General features: G+C 36.8%; 1 protein-coding gene across 1 annotated transcript; it reads right to left on the bottom strand.

Moving 5' to 3' along the window:
- Positions 1-507: 507 nt before the first annotated feature.
- LOC132295095 (uncharacterized) lies at positions 508-14,474 on the bottom strand. Its single transcript, XM_059793177.1, has 3 exons — positions 14,195-14,474; positions 9,432-9,740; positions 508-1,013 (listed from the first exon to the last, which is right to left on the bottom strand). The coding sequence occupies exons 1-3, from the start codon at positions 14,338-14,340 to the stop codon at positions 944-946; spliced, it is 525 nt and encodes a 174-aa protein (XP_059649160.1). The 5' UTR covers positions 14,341-14,474; the 3' UTR covers positions 508-943.
- Between the last annotated feature and the right edge of the window lie 3,324 nt (positions 14,475-17,798).

Genomic DNA, 17,798 nt, shown 5'->3' on the forward strand with positions numbered 1-17,798 from the left:
CAAAATCAGCAGCTTGTTAGACAATCATTCGTCTCAAAGTTAAGCTAGTCCCAAAATCAGTCTTGCAACGTTATAGCTGGTTAGACAAATGATGTTGTAACGGTTCTGCCGTAAGCAGTAAAAATTTTCTACATTTCAAATTATGTTTCAACACATTATTTTTATTAGTAAAATTTAAATTAAATGTGTTGAAACATGATTTCAACGTTTTTAAAATTCCTACAACAACAAAAATTCTCTAGACCAGAGGATTGAGACCACGTGTTGCTCCCTTGTTTGTCCACATCATTGTCCATTGCCATGTCAATTTTGTGTGCAAACAATAAACCACTACCATCTTTATAGACAGAAGGTTCGATTCTGACATGCTTGAGCATGCATTCCCTAACCAAGCAGAGCTGTTGAAACATGTCTCCAAAGTCCTAACTAGCATCACTCATTAAACCATCTGATACTGTTTACATATATATATACACATACACACACACACACACACACGCACAGAAATAAATGTAAATATGTTTGCTTCACTAAGAACATACTGCTAAAATAGTAAACCACTTTTGTACAAGTCATAGTCTGAAAAGCTTAAAAACACAAAACACTGTATTTGTTCTCTGTCCACCCATACCTGGGCTTGATTGTCCCAATGGGCATGTGTTGTGCATGTTTACCCTCCTGATTCCTCTGAGAGAGAGAGAGAACCATTCTTGAAAATCCATAGCCACACATTTTGCACACTTCCACATTACAGTCAATTCAGTGAGTACAATCTGTGCTGCTGACTATCTAGGTTGAGAAAGAACTAAATTTCTATATGGCATTGGAGAATATTTGTTGGATTTTTACAAAAAGCTAAATCCTTAATACCTTAATGTGATTACAGATTACCACAATTTGAAGCTACAGAAAAACAAAACAGAAACAACAATAATTTGGAGATCTACTGAGACGTGGGGTCAGCATTTTTTCTTACAAATAACTTGCTTATATCTTCCGTGACGACATTGCTCCTGCCAAAACCCAGTTCAGAAGAGTCAGAAATCATATTATCTTCTCTTCAAATGTAACTGAAGCAGCAAGTATTTCTAAACCCTAATGTAGTGAATACTCTAATATTAAGCACTAAATGCAAAATTTATGAGCCTACAAACTCCCAGAAGCAAACAATGGGCATCAAGAACTTCCTGTGCAGTGTCCACATGAAATTTTCAGGTTTGAAACCCATTTGGTAGATAACAATGACATTCAATTATCACAAGATCCTGAGGACAATCTTCAATATTAATCTTCACATAGAAAGTGATACCAATGGAAGCCGACATTATCCAATCTAAGCTTACTCTGCTAACATGTCATTTTTACAACAGAGTTATACTGCCACATAGGGAACAGTTGCCATCAAAGTGACCAGATACTTGATTACATTTTTTATGGAGATAACAGTCATGAACTGAACATAACAACTAAATTTAAACAATACTTCCTAGTCTACACCATTACTATATTCCTATAATCCTGGAGCAAGGAAAATAAATTCTATCAAAGACGGACAAGAATTCTAAGTTTCTAACCACATGGTCATTTAATATCCGATAAAGTATATATAAACCATCAAATGTGCAAAACAATTTACTGATGTGACTTTATCGCTGTGGAACATGCACAAGAATCTACTATTCAGTTTCCTATGTTATTTGCCTAATATCAAGCAGGTCATTAAATTACGAGTCCAGTGCAATAAAACACCAAGGAACTTTACCCAAAAAATAGATGTGAACCCCTGAACATTTTTATTTTTTGGTAAATAACCCCTTAAATAATATCATGATTTTTTCACATAGCACCCTTGCATCAACATGGCATCTGAAAACTAACAGTTACACTATCGTGCGCATCTCAAATGAGACTTATAATTTATGCTATGACAAAAATACCCTTTTATGTGACAAAATTGCCCTAGATTCATTCTCAAAATCAACCTTCCATTTTTCATTTCTTCTTGTTTGTTTCTTCTAGGAAAAGCTGGTATATATAACCTAAAAAAAACTATATATACATATATACACACAAAATGGAGGGTAATATAAAAATCAATATTTAAGCAGTTTAATGTGAAGATATACCACGTTGACTATTCAAACTTTCTGTGTATATCCATATATATAAATATATATGGGTAAAGAGGGCACTGAAATCCTGTTCTCATCTGAATCAATAAGTGCATCAAATTATTCATAGATTTTAAAGAGAAATGAACAAGTTGAAGAACCAAGGATGCCTACCTAAAAAATAAAAATAAAAAAGTTGAAGAACACCGATGCCCAGCTCATCCATGGCTCGTCATACAGCATACACGCCCTTAATTGGTTTAAAACTTAACCAAAGTTCTCAAACTTTGATTGGTAAAAGAAAAAAGAAAACTAAGTGGAAGAAATGAGAAGTTCCACGAAAGAAGACTGCAAAATGAGAAGACTGGTGCCTTCAACCCGTGAACCACCCCTAACCCATTTTTAAGCTCACTACCAACCACCCCTTTCCCTCTCTCTCCTCTTCGTCTCTACTTATCCAACATAATTGGATAAATATATGTGTGTGCGCGCGCGCACATGTATATATATTAGAGTTCTCTAATTAAAGATGGAATGAGAAACAGTAAGTGGAATGGATTGGCTGTAGGCCACCAATTGGCTCTTCGAGTTCCATATTTCTGCCTTCTTTGAGCTTTGGGTGAGAGTGAGAGCCACTTGGATTAGAGCAAGAGAACGTGTGGCTAAGAGGGAGGTGTGGGTAAGATTCTCATAATGGGTTTGGGTAAAAGGACGCTGTCTAATTTAAGGGCATTTATGTCATTTTCATTTCATATTTTACATTTTTTTTCCTTTTCAAATGGCAACATAGTTATTTTACTTTATTATTAATGATGAGTTAACAATTAGCCTTACTTGCAACATTTTTATAGACTGGGGGAATTACTTGCAACAACCAATTGGCAGTTTGGGCTCCGAATTTCTGCTTTCTTCGAGCTTTGGGTGAGACTGAGAGCGCCTTGGAGGCTTGAATGAGAGCGATAGAATGTGTGGCTAAAAGAGAGGTGTGGGTGAGATTCTCATAATGGGTTTGGAGTGGGTAAAACGACGCAGTCTATTTTAAGGGCATTTCTCTCATTTTCGTTTCACATTTTACATATATATATATATATATATTCAAATGGCAACATAGTTATTTTACTTTACTATTATGACGAGTTAACAATAAGCCTTACTTGCAACATTTTTACTGTCTAGGGGAGTTACTTCCAACAACAGGGGTGTTCTGCAACTTGTGCAAAATTTAAGTGTTACTAACTTTAATCCTAAAATTAATCATAATTTTGAAAAACGAGCAACAAAACTGAAAACAATAAAGAATAGTACAAGCAGTTTACACGAGAGACAGGACAGCAATAAAGGGAGATTGGTTCTTTTACATGAATGACTTATTTTTCTTCACTAAATAAAGTAACAAATTTTATTTCTCCTCCAAAATGATGCATGCGCAATTCCTTCCACTTCTAACTTGGGTGGGGCCTCAAACAAACATGAAAGATTACGGAAGAAAAAAACGAGAAGGAAAAAACTAAAAGAGATTTTAGGAATTTAGAAAATCAACCATTGACCTTTGCATCAGGACAAAAAAAAGGCCTTTGACCTTTGCAGCATCAAAGAGACATACACAGGACTCAAATGTAGAAGGGAACATGCAAATCATTTTTTGCTTGCTAGCAATAAACTGAAACCCTTAAACCCACTCCTCCAAATTCAATTTCATGCCAACAAATTTTCCATCATGCTCCAACAAAATTGGCATAAGATCAATGTAGAAATTTGAAGAGCTTAGTTTCAGAAATATGCTGATACCATCACGAAAACACCATACAATGTATGGTATCATTGAGATGGATATTCAATGGAATAAATGTCAATCATATTGGTGGTCCACGTCTTTTTTGGTCAAGTAACAAGCAAAACAGTCCTGTATTACGTGTTTGTTGACACTCAAAAGTGGCAGCCACCTGCATCGACGTGGACCAATCAAAGGGCCTGAATGGACCAAAATACAGACCAATAAGAATTCGCCACTTACACGCTGATATGGATGAATAAGAACGAAACGCTTGGACAATTATTGCAAGGGTTAATGAGCTGACACTTGGCGACTGCTCTCAAGGGATATGGGCTGTGAGGTGGATCCATAGTTGCTAAAATATTGGAATGTGGTTACTAGAAATATGGGCTGACTGTTGAATAATCTGTTAGTGTGTTAGACAAGTATTGAAGGATTTAAATATTTAAAAGTTACACCCTCTCTAACAACTTAAGCTATTGGAGTAGATGGTTGTTAACATGGTATCAAAGCGTCGGTTGAAGTTGGAGACCTAATATAAGCTTCATCTTCTTTTTCTTTTTCTTTTTAGTTTCTTTCTTTTTGTTTTGTATAGTCGTCTTCTCAACTCTCTCTCTCTTTCTCTGTCATTTGGACAGAGACGACCTAAAACCCTAGGTCTAGAAAAAAAAAAAAGGGGGGGGGGAAGGTATCTTTCTACTTGTTTTCATGTTCAAATTTTTTTAGTTCTCTCGCTTGAAAGTTTGAAACTGGTACTCGGATTGCTGTGTTACCTGGACTCGCTAGAACCGGCAAGGGTGTCCGTGTTGACACGACACGGACACGAACTCGAGATATGCATCGGACCTTGCACGGTCAAGATTAGACACGACCGTTGAAGAAAACTCTTGTTTCGGGTGGTCGGAAATTGTTAGTGCCTTACTGGTTTCAATGTCGATTTAGGAAGGAGGTTTCTTTGGTCTGTTGGAGAAGACGACTGTTATTGACGCGTTATTTTTGCATAGGAATCCACCCCATTTGGAGCGTGTCGTTCACGCTCTTATAACACACTATTAGTTTTACTCTTTTCCATTTCCATGCGTGCACGCAACCTATTAAGTTTTCGAATGCCAGCCGTCATTAGAAAACGGTAGTAGTGTGTATATATATAATCTTAGTCTCTCTATATATATATAGAATCATACATATTGTGGTTAGATGGTTACCAGTTATAACCCACTAACCAATACCTAAGATATTTTTTAAGTTTCTATTTTTATTTTTATTAAAATAATCGTAATTTTTATTTTTAATATATATTAATTATATATTGTGGTTAGTGGGTTGGCAACTGTAAGCCACTAGACTCTAAGGCATAGGTAGTTATCATAACATGTATAACTGAGCTGAGGTGCACGATTTTTTTTTATTTATATAGTTACTCGTACACGACTCTACCTTTCAATCTTTCACTTTTACAAATATTGGTGTTGAATTATATCATACTAATGTACTGTCATGTATCATGCATTCACGTATGCCTAATTGCCTATATATTTCTTTAATACTCTAATATACTATTTTGTATGTTGTGTCCAAGTATCCAGGTCCGAGTTTTGGACACTTTTATTCCGTGTCCCCGTGTCCTATAATTTAATAGATAGATGGATCCGACTTCTAGACACGTACCCGTGTCCGACACCCGTACCTGAGTCTGTTGGAGTTACTACACAATCAACCGGATTCTTTGATACCAGTTGTTGTGGCGGAAACGCAAAATAAACAACGTTGTTCAAGAAATAATCAGGGAATCACGAAGAATTAAAAAAATCACACACAAGAACACAAGATATACATGGTTCACCCAAATCTTAGGGCTACATCCATGGAGTGCACCGAATAAATTCACTATGAAAAAGATGAAAAATTACAATGGAGAATTTTCTCTCAATCTCTCTCAATTGTTCTCTCTTGTGTTGGCACAAATTAATCAATCATATAACGCATATGATGATCCTCTCTTTTTTCTTCTCACTTTTCTTCACACCCTAAAATCTGATTAGAGTTGATATATATAGCCCCAAACAATTTGTCCTACATGAAATTGCCTTTTGTAGAATCCAAAACCAATAAAGAAGTTAAAACAGATCAGGAAACTGAAGTTTCTATAAACAGTCTTGAACCAGTAGAGGAAGTGGCTACCGATTCAGGATGACCAGAGAAGATTCCTTCGTGAATTGGCTACTGGTTCAGGAGTTGGCTACCGGTTCCCAATGGACAAAAGCTAATCTTCAAAAGTTGAAGTTGTTCCTTGATTGGCTACCAGTTCAAGTTGAATCTGTTCCTTGATTGGCTACCAGTTCAAGTTGAATAGAATGTAAACTTCCTAAAAATCTTTCACATAATCAACACGTGATCAGACTCCACAAAACCACAACAGAGTCCGGGTAACATGGTCGGATTATCTCATCTCGAATACCATGGGTGACAAATCGGAAAACAAGAACTCTCTCTTTTTCGATTCTCTTGCTTGAAACTTGTACTCGGATAGATAACCCAATAATGATCCGAATCCGATAACCCGTTACCTTAAGACATCGGATATTGATTTAAGGTAATCCGATCTGATTAAAATTATATATATTATTAATCTACAATAGACTATATACGTATGTTATATATATATATTAGTTATTTACCATTAAATTTATATAAATTAATTATCTACCATTACATTCATAACAAAAAAGAAAAAGAAAATACCTATATATAAAAGAAAATAGAATGAGTAAAAGTGAAAAACTGAAAGGTAAAGTCGTGTACTGCTATATATATATATATATATATATATATTAAAAAATAATAATAATAATAATAAAAAAATTAAAAAAGTAACTATATAAAAAAAGTCATGGCAGTATTACCTCAGTTCAACTATATATGTTATGCCTTAGAGTCTAGTGGGTTACAGCTGGTAACCCACTAACCACAATTATATAAGTAATATATATTAAAAATAAAAATTACAAATATTTTAATAAAAATAAAAATAGAAACTTAAAAAATATCTTAGGTATTAGTTAGTGGGGGCAACCCGCTAACCACAATATGTATGAATGTATGATTCTATATACAAAGAGAAACTATAATCATATATATACACACTACCACTGTTTCCAATGACGGCTGGCATTTGAAAAGTTAATAGGTAGCGTGTAGACGTGGAAGTGAAAAAGAGTAAAACTTATAATGTGTTATAAGAGCGTGAACAACACACTCCAAATGGGGTGAATTCCTATACAAAAATAACGCGTCAATAACAATAGTCTTCTCCAATAGACCAAAGAAACCTCCTTCCTAAATCGACGGTGAAACCAGTAAGGTACTCACAATTTCCGACCACCCGAAACAAAAATTTTCTTCAACGGCCGTGTCTAATCTTGACTGTGCAAGGTCCGACGCATATCCCGAGTCCGTGTCCGTGTCGTTTCGACACGGACACGCTCGCCGATTCTGGCGAGTCCAGGTAACACAACTCCCTCTCACAATCATTTGCCCCTTCTCGCTCCCAACACCACGACCACCTCTCTCTCTACTACACCACATCCCCCTTCTCCACCCCCTCTACCTCCCCCCCCCCCCCCCCTTCTTTCTCTCTCTAAAATGTTTCTCCCTCTAAAGCCGCTAATATACTTGTCTCTATCTTCTCCCTATCGAACACTATCATCCCTCCACCACCAAAAACCACCCGTTCACTACCTCTTTGCACATTGCTTCCCACTGAAAATATAATCTGTATATATACATAGCATAACCATTTTAACCCCAAAACCACCATAATCTCTTTGTTCTATCTTCAATTCTTCTCTTCTCCACCTCTTTGTTATCTTCCCCCTCCCTCTAAAACCTCCATTCGAACTTCTTTTGTTCTCTCTCTTTCCCCTTTCATAAGAGCACCACCAAACTCAAATCTTCTCCCTATCAAACACTATCATCCCTCCACCACCAAAAACCACCCGTTCACTACCTCTTTGTACATTGCTTCCCACTGAAAATATAATCTGTATATATACATAGCATAACCATTTTAACCCCAAAACCACCATAATCTCTTTGTTCTATCTTCAATTCTTCTCTTCTTCACCTCTTTGTTATCTTCCCCCTCCCTCTAAAACCTCCATTCTAACTTCTTTTTGTTCTCTCTCTTTCCCCTTTCATAAGAGCACCACCAAACTCGAATGAAACCACCAATTGCAGAACCAACAGTACTTTTGCAATCTTACTCCCCGAATATCATTGTCTCGCCATCGATGAGCTCGTAAAACTACTCGCATGGTACCCCACCACTGATTCAACAACAAATACAAATTTCAAGCAAGACTTAACCATTGAGTTAATCTTTGTTCCAATTGCAACGGTAAAGTAGAATAGAGTTCAATGGTGACCCTAGGTGTTGCTTTTCTGATCTTCTCCTTTGTCGATTGAGAGATCTCCAATCTAGGCTTGTGTTGCATACAAGAAAGTTAGGGCTCGTTTGGCAACTGCTTTCGTTTTGCGTTCTACGTTTCTATTTTCATCCGAAAGAAAAACAACGTTTTTTGTTGTGGAATATGTTCATTTGTGATTGGAAGCATATTTGGTAACGGAAAATTTGTTGTAAGATTTTGGGAAGCAAAAACATGAAAACATGTTTGATAAAAATGTGTTGCATGATTGAGTAACAAAATGGTTAGTTAAAAAGGGCCTTGTTTTTGCTACAGTGCAAAAATATTAGGCGTTTCCTATTTCGGACTCTTTTCGGCAACAAATGCAGCGCTATTCAAATGACAGCAACCGGTTAACAAACGTGTTCCGCTGTTTTGCTTCGCTACAGTACACCACCCGCAACACAAAACACGCAACAAAAAGGTTGCCTCCTTAACTTATCTTCAACCACCCTGCCTTGGATTTTGAATTGAAACACTAAAAACAAATCATTACACTCATAAATCCACCTTCACAAAACTAAAAACAACCGACAAGCCCAACTGATTAACCATTTTGAAATTTTTGCCAGTGATGGCATTGAAGGATTTGAAAGGGAAGTCTGAATAGGCGATGGCAGTTGCTAGAGATATGTCTATCTTTAAATTGCTGGAACCAGCTGAAATCCCTCTCACTGATCCGCAATTTTCACATAGACATCTATGTTTATGTATAATTCATTTATATATATATGTATATAATCAATGTGTCTACATGGGGTTATTAAGAAGATGAGAAAAAAAAAAAGGACATTTTTGGAATTTAAGAATTATTCTTTAACGGTCAACTAACAGCAGTGGAAGTTAAAGTTATCCCAAACAAACCTCGAGGGAGGTTGAACTTTAAACTGATGGTAATTAAGCTATACCTCAATGGAGGTTATAGTAATTTACCCTTTAAAAAGACAAGGAAAGGATCTGGTGCATAGATAATTTAATTTCCATGACTGAACATTCATAAATATGAATGAATACAGACCAAATAAAGCATGCAAAAAAACTTTGAGCGCTACCGATGAGAACATTAGCAAATTAGAAACTCACCTTCCACTAAGCTGAGGCGGTACTAGCAGACCACCACCTGTCTCGGGAATACTCCTCGAGTGGGGCAAATTCCCTCTTGGAACTTTACTACGTGGAAGTGCAGAAGCCAATCCATTTGTGTCTCTCTTACGTGATGCACTTTCAGCCATTGCAGCTGCAACTCGAGAAGAGTGGTCCCAACCACTCACCAGATGAGATGAAATAGCAGGAGAATTTAAGAGGAGTGAAGGATCAGGAAGCATCACTGCAGGTGGCTCTGATGGATGAGAATAACTTCCTAGTTGTTGATTTGAGGATGGCCCTGGTCTCCTGCACATCAAAAGCATATTAAAATTTTAATGAAAAGAAAGGAGCATTACATATCATGTCAAAAAAAATTTATCAAAAGAAAAGCCACATCAGAGGAGAACAAATGCCTATTTAAGGTATATCATTACAAATAAATTAACATAAATTATTGGTTCTCTACCAGGTAATCATATTTCGGTAAATGTGCTATTCAAGGAGTTGAACCTGCTTAGATCACATCAATACAAATAGAAGTTGATAGATGGGCAACATGAAATGCACGTTGTGATAAAATCATAAAATATCTTACATATACATCCAGATAAAGCAGTTACAATAAGACCCACAAAAACACAAGGTGTCATCGTGCCCCAGCCCGGCAATACCCTTTCTACGATTGAGGCTTTGAATACTAATTGTTATCCCATTAATTTTGGACCTTAATTGTTACAAAGACCCAATTAATATCATCATCATCCTCATCCTTGCCTTAATTCCATATGAAAGGAATTGGCCACATGAATTCTCTCTCTCCAATCTTTTCTATTACATGGCAATTCACCTACTATATTTAACTTTTTAAAATCATTTTTAATAACCTCATTCCATATTATTTTTGGCCGCCATCTCCATCTCTTACCTTATATTACACTAGTCTTCCTCGTTTGACCGGCACATCACTAGGTCTCCGATGTATAAGTCTACTATCTCGAATTTTCTCCCCAATGGGTGCTACACCAAATTTTCCTCTCACACGTTTATTAGTGACCCTATCTCTTCTAGTCACTCCACTCATCCAGCTTAACATTCTCATTTCTGCTACATGAAGGCATTGTTCTTGTTTCTTTTTTAGGCCCAACACTGCGCTCCATACAACATAGTTGTATCTTATAAGGGTCCAAAAGAATTTTCCTTTCCCGCAACAATTAGTATTTGGAGTATCTCTAACTTCTAGGTACTCCATCTCCAGACTTGACCATTAAAATTCATCTCTTTTGCACTAAGCTAGAATAAAAGTGTAACTAAAATTCTACAGAAACTAGAAACATTTGACATCAGAAAAAAAAAAAAAAAATATATATATATATATATATATAGTTATGTGAGGTAAACCATCCATTTTCTAGTTACTATAGATTTTACAATTTCAATTTTTTGAGCTGGAAGTTTACTAACACAATGGACCTAACTTCCGTGAATTCAGGTGAATAACCTACTTTAAATCTGTTTATAAGTCTTACTTTTCTGGAAGCTAAATTCAATAGGCTTCCTGACAGTATATGGATCGCACTCTTTTAATATTGTTAGGCCCCTCAAATTAATTTCTACATTCAAGTAGTCTGTTGCAGAAACCAGAACACACTGGCCATATGGGGAAATTGCATAAATCATAAAAGCAGAAAACACGTGTAAATTTTATAACATTTTCCAGGAATATGATCCTATGAGTAGCCAAATAGTTCCAACTTGTATCACCTCAAAAGCATGTTTCGAAAAAATTTAATATAAAATTTTGACATAAACTACTCGAGTAAAACCAAACAGAATCCAACAACAAAAATTTAATTAATAATCATAGAATCCAAAACGAAGATAAGTTCCATAATTACAAGTTTCAAAAATCACTAAACCAGGTTCCTAAACATATTTAACTACCATCTAAGCTATTCTATGAATAAAGCTAAGATTAGATTTTCTACATCTAATTTCCAACCTAATGCTACCTAACTTACTATGTTTGCATCAAGAACATCTTCTTTTGTTTATTCTTTAGGAGCATCTGAAAAATAGTAGGAATAAGAGAGGGGGAGGGGGGGAACCTGTAGAAAAATAATCCTTTTGTCATATTAAACAGACTTTTTCTTTTTATATATAAGATTGTATAAAAGGCGTTCAAAAGGGGAACAGTGTGGGAGGTACGTTTCTCAAGGCTGTTTCAGGATTGGGAGATGGAGGATACAATAGGATTTTTGGAGTTGTTGTATCGCCAGGAGATAGCGGAGGAGACTTCTGATTTTTGTGTTCGGATTCCATCTTCACATGGGCGCTTTGATGTTCAGTCTTTTTATAGTTGTCTTGTGGATGCTCCTGGACCATCCTTTCCATGGAGGGCCGTTTGGCGAACAAAGGCACCTCTCAAAGTTGCATTTTTTGCATGAACATCCGTTTTGGGAAGGATCTTGACCCAAGACAATCTTCAGAGAAGAAGACAGATTGTGGTGAATTGGTGCTTTATGTGCAAAGCTGACGAGGAAACGGTTGATCATCTTCTTTTACATTGCCCAGTGGCCCGAGATTGTTGGTTTTTGTTTTTGGTTTGTTTGGGATTCAATGGGTTATGAAACAGTCTACCAGAGGCTTGATTGAGGCTTGTAGAGGTTGTATAGTGGGGGCCCAAGCTCGTTACTGTTGGAGGGTTATTCATTTGTGCATCTGGTGGTGTCTATGGCTTGAAAGAAATAGGAGATCTTTTGAAGAAAAGGTCAATCCTATTGGGTCGTTGAAGTTCTCCATTCTTAGCACTCCTTTTTGATGGGTTCTAGGGAGAAATTATAAATCCTTGGATGAGCTTGTTGAGTTTTTAGATTTGTTGAAGGTTTAGAGTACCTATTTGGCCTTCTGTTTTTTCTGAGGGATGTGTGTACCCCTTTTGAATGCTTTTAAATAATTCTTACTTATCAAAAAAAAAATTTGTTACACAAGGCCAAATAAGGCATCTAAACCCTCAATGAGTCCAAAAAATCTATAAGCTCCTCCAAGGATTTACAATTTCTCCCTAAAACCCAACAAATATTCATAAGAATGTGGATTCAAATTCCTCAAAAAAGTATTCTAATCTCCTTCAACCTATTATATTCATGTTAAATTCAACAAGACAAAATAGGAGGGGAAAATTCAAAGAGAATAAAAACCCAACCAAGCAAATAGAGGAAATAGAATAAAATAGTAAGGGGCATGGAAAAGTACAGTTGTGATAATATTCTGAACTACATCACATTGTTGCTGGCAAAGTATAGACAGAACTCAAAGGACTTGCCAAACTCAACCAATACTTCCTATCTGTGGGCCAAGAGAATGTGGATTCCTACTTATAAAAAAAAATAATAATAAAAATAAAAAAGAGAATGTGGATTCCTATTCTAATGTATCACACCATATGTTCCATCTCCAGAAAAAATAAGAATAATAATAAATAAAATAAAAATAAAGACCTTAGATGATTCTTGTATACCGGCCATCACGTGTAACTATGTCCCATCTCTGTTTTTTTTTAAAAGTAATAATGAATTAAAAAAAGGCGTTCAAAACTATGTCCCATCTCTCAACTGTGGAATTATTAGCTGACTACTTATAAGCATGAACAAATGTTACAGAAATGTCAAAACAAAATAATAATAGAAGTCAAATTCCAATGAAATAAACCAAAAAGTGTTTGCTTGAGCAGTATGTCATCCACCTTCTAAAGATATGGGCGAGTGTGAGCCTTACCCATCAAAAATAGAAAGATAAAAATAAATCTAGTGAACTTATGCATCTACTGAGTATCAACTAAAAAAAATTACTTCTAAATTTCCATATTCCGCCTCCTAAATTTTTTTATTCATCACAAAAGACCACCTCAATTTAACGTAAATGGAACCAAAAACCATTTAAACAAATAAGAATAATAATAACAAAGCCTTCTGAAGGAAACATGTGACCACTCAACAAGAACTGTAACAGAGAAAACTAGTATTCAGGTCAAGCAAACGAATAAGTTACCAGATTAGCATTTTTTATTTCCTAATAAAACCATCAAGGAGAAATAATTTTGTCTACAAGATCCACATCTAAATATATTCAGCAGAAGTCTTTTGGATTAGAGATTTCTTAAGCCGAATTTAAGATATAAAATAACAAAACAGAAACAAAATTCATGCAAAACAGTGGATAGAAAGTTGATGATCACAGACACCGTGCCAAAATAAGTGACGATAAGCAAACATACCAACAATAACAGTAATAAATAAATAAACAAGTGGACACTCGGGATACATATCCTCTACAATAGTTAGCCCTTCCTGCAGTAGGTTGTTTTGCACATGGATTCAATAAACATTTACATAAAAGAAAAGTAAGCTTTGCAAAGGGATTCAGTAAACATTTACATATAACAAAAGTAACTCTTTCAACATAGTACAAGGTAAAGAAGCAAATGTATAACGAATATGAGTCCAAACATCACCACCTAAAATTTCCGAAAAAATTGACATCACCTGTGCAATGGATGCCAAACAATTGAACTAGTCTCAGCTGGGTTAATGAATTCTGTTCTTTCTAGCCAACCATACAAATTCATAATTTGTTTTCTAGCATTCTCTTTCAAACAAACCGAGCATAAAATTAGAAACCCTAATTTCAGTTTTGAAATGAAAATTGAATTGCATAAAATAAAAAATAAATTAAATTAAGATTTTAAACAAGAAGAGAATTACTGGGCTTGAGGAGGAGGTTGAAGCGGTGGTGGATCGTCCTTTGGAACTTCTGGTTCGTTATTGGGAGCTTGTGAACTTTCTCTCTTCTCTTCTCTAGCCTCTGTTTCCTCTTCGTCTGATGAAGAAGCGTAGTCCACCAGCGACATCTCTATATTTCTCACTCTAAAAACCCTCAGATACTACAAGTACTAATGTTTCTCTTTCTGCACCCACGAGCGAAAGAATAGTCGCGGCTTTTTCTCTCTTAAATCTACAAAAGGGGTGCATGATGATTTTGAATTTAAAATATTACACCAGAAAAATTATACTCCGTACTTTTTTTCTTGTTTTTTTTTTTTTGGCACAAACCTATATGGACTTGATCTTTCACCGTCCATTTTGAATGATAGGATAAATATCATCACTACGCCATAAGATGTTTAGTCAACAGAAAATTATAAAACTCACTAACTTTACATATATATATATATATATATGTTGAGGGTGAAATTCATGCGGTTCGCTACGATACCATTTTTCTACAAAGAAGAGAGTAAAAGATCGATTAATCTTGATGACACCGGTTTGGTGCTTGCCAAGAGCTCTCCGACGATCAAGTCAGTCACTAGAGATCTAAAAGAAAGGCTGGATTTAATAATAATTTTTTTGTCGTACCTTTATTGACTGATAGGATCTCATTCTTATAGTCGCTCTCCCTTAGTTCATTTGCGGGATCAGAGGATATCCACTTGTGTGAGATTAGAGGAGATCCGCTTATGCGAGATCAAAGGAGATCAGTTTGTTGCCAGATTTGTCAGGATATGATTTAACCCTTTTGACTTCCTCAAATTGTGCCAAGGTTATCCTTACCCTGTTGTACCATGTCATCTTTCATTATCCTTGATAATGAAATATTATCATTCTTATCCGATAAAAATATCATCGTTCTAAAGTCGAAGAGGTCTGGCAACTGGTCAACACTTAGTTGTCTCTATCGTTAGGTCAAGATAGGTTAGGTTTATTTTTCCCTATCAGTTGCCCCCCATTTCCAAGCTTGCTCGTCTAGCTTTGGGAATGTGAAACTTTTTTTTTTTTTTTTTGCCCTGAGCACTGTTCCCTGGAACAGTGCTCACGGGTACTGTTTACTTGAATAGTAAACTTTTTTTTTTTTTTGCCTTGGGCACTGCTCGGGAACAGTGCCCGTGGGTACTGTTCACTTGAATAGTAAACTTTTTTTTTTTTTTTTGGTACCGTTGGGTAATGTTCCCGTGGGTACTCTGCCGTTGGGTAATGTTCCATAGGGTAATCTTCTCTTGGGTACTCCTCTCTTGGATAATGTTCCCTTAGGTAATCCTCTCTTGGTGGAATTAATACAGATACCAAATCAAGGTTCTGTTTTGGAAGGGTATGAATTCAAATCCTTGGTCAATGACTCTTAGTGATGTAAAACTGGATTTTTCTTTTGAAAATCCAATATACTAGTTGTAAACTTCATGGGTTTCAGTCAGCCCATCCCTTTGGCAAGGGAATAAATTTTACAAGCTTCACTCAGCTCGTCACTCATTTAATAAGGGAACGAACTTCACTCAGCTCGTCCCTTTAGTAAGAGAATTAAATTTTACTCAGCTCGTCCCTTTAGTAAGGAATTAGGTTTTACGAGCTTCACTCAGCTCGTCCCTTTAGTAAGGGAATTAGATTTTACGAGCTTCACTCAGCTCGTCCCTTTAGTAAGGGAATTAAATTTTTGTCAAGCGTCGGGAATGGCAAATCCTACTGAGCTAAGCATGCTTGATGATTACTTTCTTGCCCCTTTTTAATAAGGGAAGTAGATTTACTCGAGCGTTATGAGCTCACCCTTTAATAAGGGAGTAATTAACCCCTCATCTCTTTACCGAGGGAGAAGATGAAGTTGACCCTTCGTTCCTTTATGAGGGAAAGAGGTGTAGTCTGAATGAGGGTGACCCCTTTAATACGAGAGGTAGTCGTCTCGTCTCTCTAATAAATGAAAGAAGCTTTAATTATCTCACCCTTCTGTGTAGAATGAGTAGTCGGCTTCTTGTCCCTTTAATGAGGGAAGAATGTGTTATTGGCCTTTAGTCTCTTTAATGAGAAAACCTTTAATAAGGTGTAGTCGGTCTCTCGTCCCATTAATAAGATAAATAGATTACTATGAGCATAATATTACCACATAGGTAGGTAACTGAAAATGTAATATTTTATTGCGTAAAAATTGAGGGTCATCCATCTCATTGGTGATGGTGACTTTATTGGAAAACAAAATAACACGTGAGGAAGCTATCCTCCATTTAAAATGATGAACTGAGATGTCCCCAGTCTTTATTTTGAATGACTTGATAAAGCTAATTCCAGCTGTGAGACAATTGTTAGTCGATATACTTATCTGAGTCCTCCTCACGATATGTCCTATCGCTTTGGCTGAAGAATGATCTCTTATAGCTGGTATCATTTTCATCCCTGGTAAGAGGGGCTGGCGTCTTCAGCGTTCATGTGTTTCTGCGCTCTAATCAACAACTTTGCCATGCTGCTGGGAGGTCCTTTAGATAAGGCGAACAAGAATCTGGAGGTTTGGAGTCCTCCTATGAAAGTGGTCAAAGCCACCTTGTCGTCCACCTATTCTACTTGCAACATCTCTGCGTTGAATCGAGTGATGTATTCCCGGATCAACTCTCCCTTCTGTTGCTTCATAGTAAGTAGGTAGGTGGTCGGCCTCCTATGCCTCTGACCTACAATGAAGTGGCTCACAAATTGCTTACTTAGTTCTTCGAAGGTGTTGATGGTTCCTGGCTTCAGCTTGTTGAACCAAACTCTTGCTGATCCCTTGAGTGTAGTAGGAATAACTCGGCACATGATTTCATCTGGCATGACGTGTAAATGCATAAGAGCTTGAAAGGTCTCCAGGTGATCGAGAGGATCTTTGGTCCCATCGAAGCTTTCGAACGAGGGCATCCTGAACTTGTTAGGCAGGGGGCATTTCATAACGGCGGGGCTGAATGGCAAGTTGGTCCTCTGCACCAGGTTATCTATGGCGGCAGGACCTTTCCCTTTTATAGCTTGCATTACATCTTCCATTTTTGCCTTGAGATCCTCGATCTGTAAGTCGAAATAGGTAACTTTCTCTATCTTTTCCTTAACACAGAATCTTGTGCCTATTTGAGACTGGGGATTCCACAGAGGCGGGGAAGGAGGTTCTCTGTGTCGGTTTCTGACTTGGCTTTGTTCTGCCTCAAACTTCTGAGAAGGATTGTTTTCTCGGTCCTCCTCATGTTGTCCCCCATCACTCAGATTGGCAGGATATCGGTCGGACAATTCTTGTTGAGGTGGTGGTCCCGTTGGGATAAAATGTTGCAAGATCTCTGCATTTTGTTGGATCAACTGGTCTATACCCTGATTCAAAGTTTGGACCTGTAGTTCTAACGCTGCAAGCCGTTCCTGGTCATTCGGGACGTCTGGGTGTTCACCCGACCTTTCTCTTTGACTGGATCCCTGCAACGATGTTTCTGTTCCAGTTATCATACCGGACCGTAAGTGCATATACCCAACCGAGTCATTGATTTAAGGGAATCGTCGTTCCCCACAGACGCCGCCAACTGTTGAGGGTGAAATC

Source organism: Cornus florida, unplaced genomic scaffold (genome assembly GCF_030987335.1).
Source record: "Cornus florida cultivar Cherokee Brave unplaced genomic scaffold, ASM3098733v1 CherokeeBrave_3.0.0_Hap2_Chr02, whole genome shotgun sequence".
Taxonomy (NCBI): domain Eukaryota; kingdom Viridiplantae; phylum Streptophyta; class Magnoliopsida; order Cornales; family Cornaceae; genus Cornus; species Cornus florida.

Excerpts from the sequence above, each read along its gene's own strand:
- LOC132295095 (XM_059793177.1), bottom strand. The coding sequence starts at position 14,340 with ATGTCGCTGGTGGACTACGCTTCTTCATCAGACGAAGAGGAAACAGAG. Across the intron at positions 9,741-14,194 it reads CAACCTCCTCCTCAAGCCCA|GAGACCAGGGCCATCCTCAA; the intron begins GTAATTCTCTTC and ends TTTGATGTGCAG. Across the intron at positions 1,014-9,431 it reads CCGCCTCAGCTTAGTGGAAG|GAGCAATGTCGTCACGGAAG; the intron begins GTGAGTTTCTAA and ends GGGTTTTGGCAG.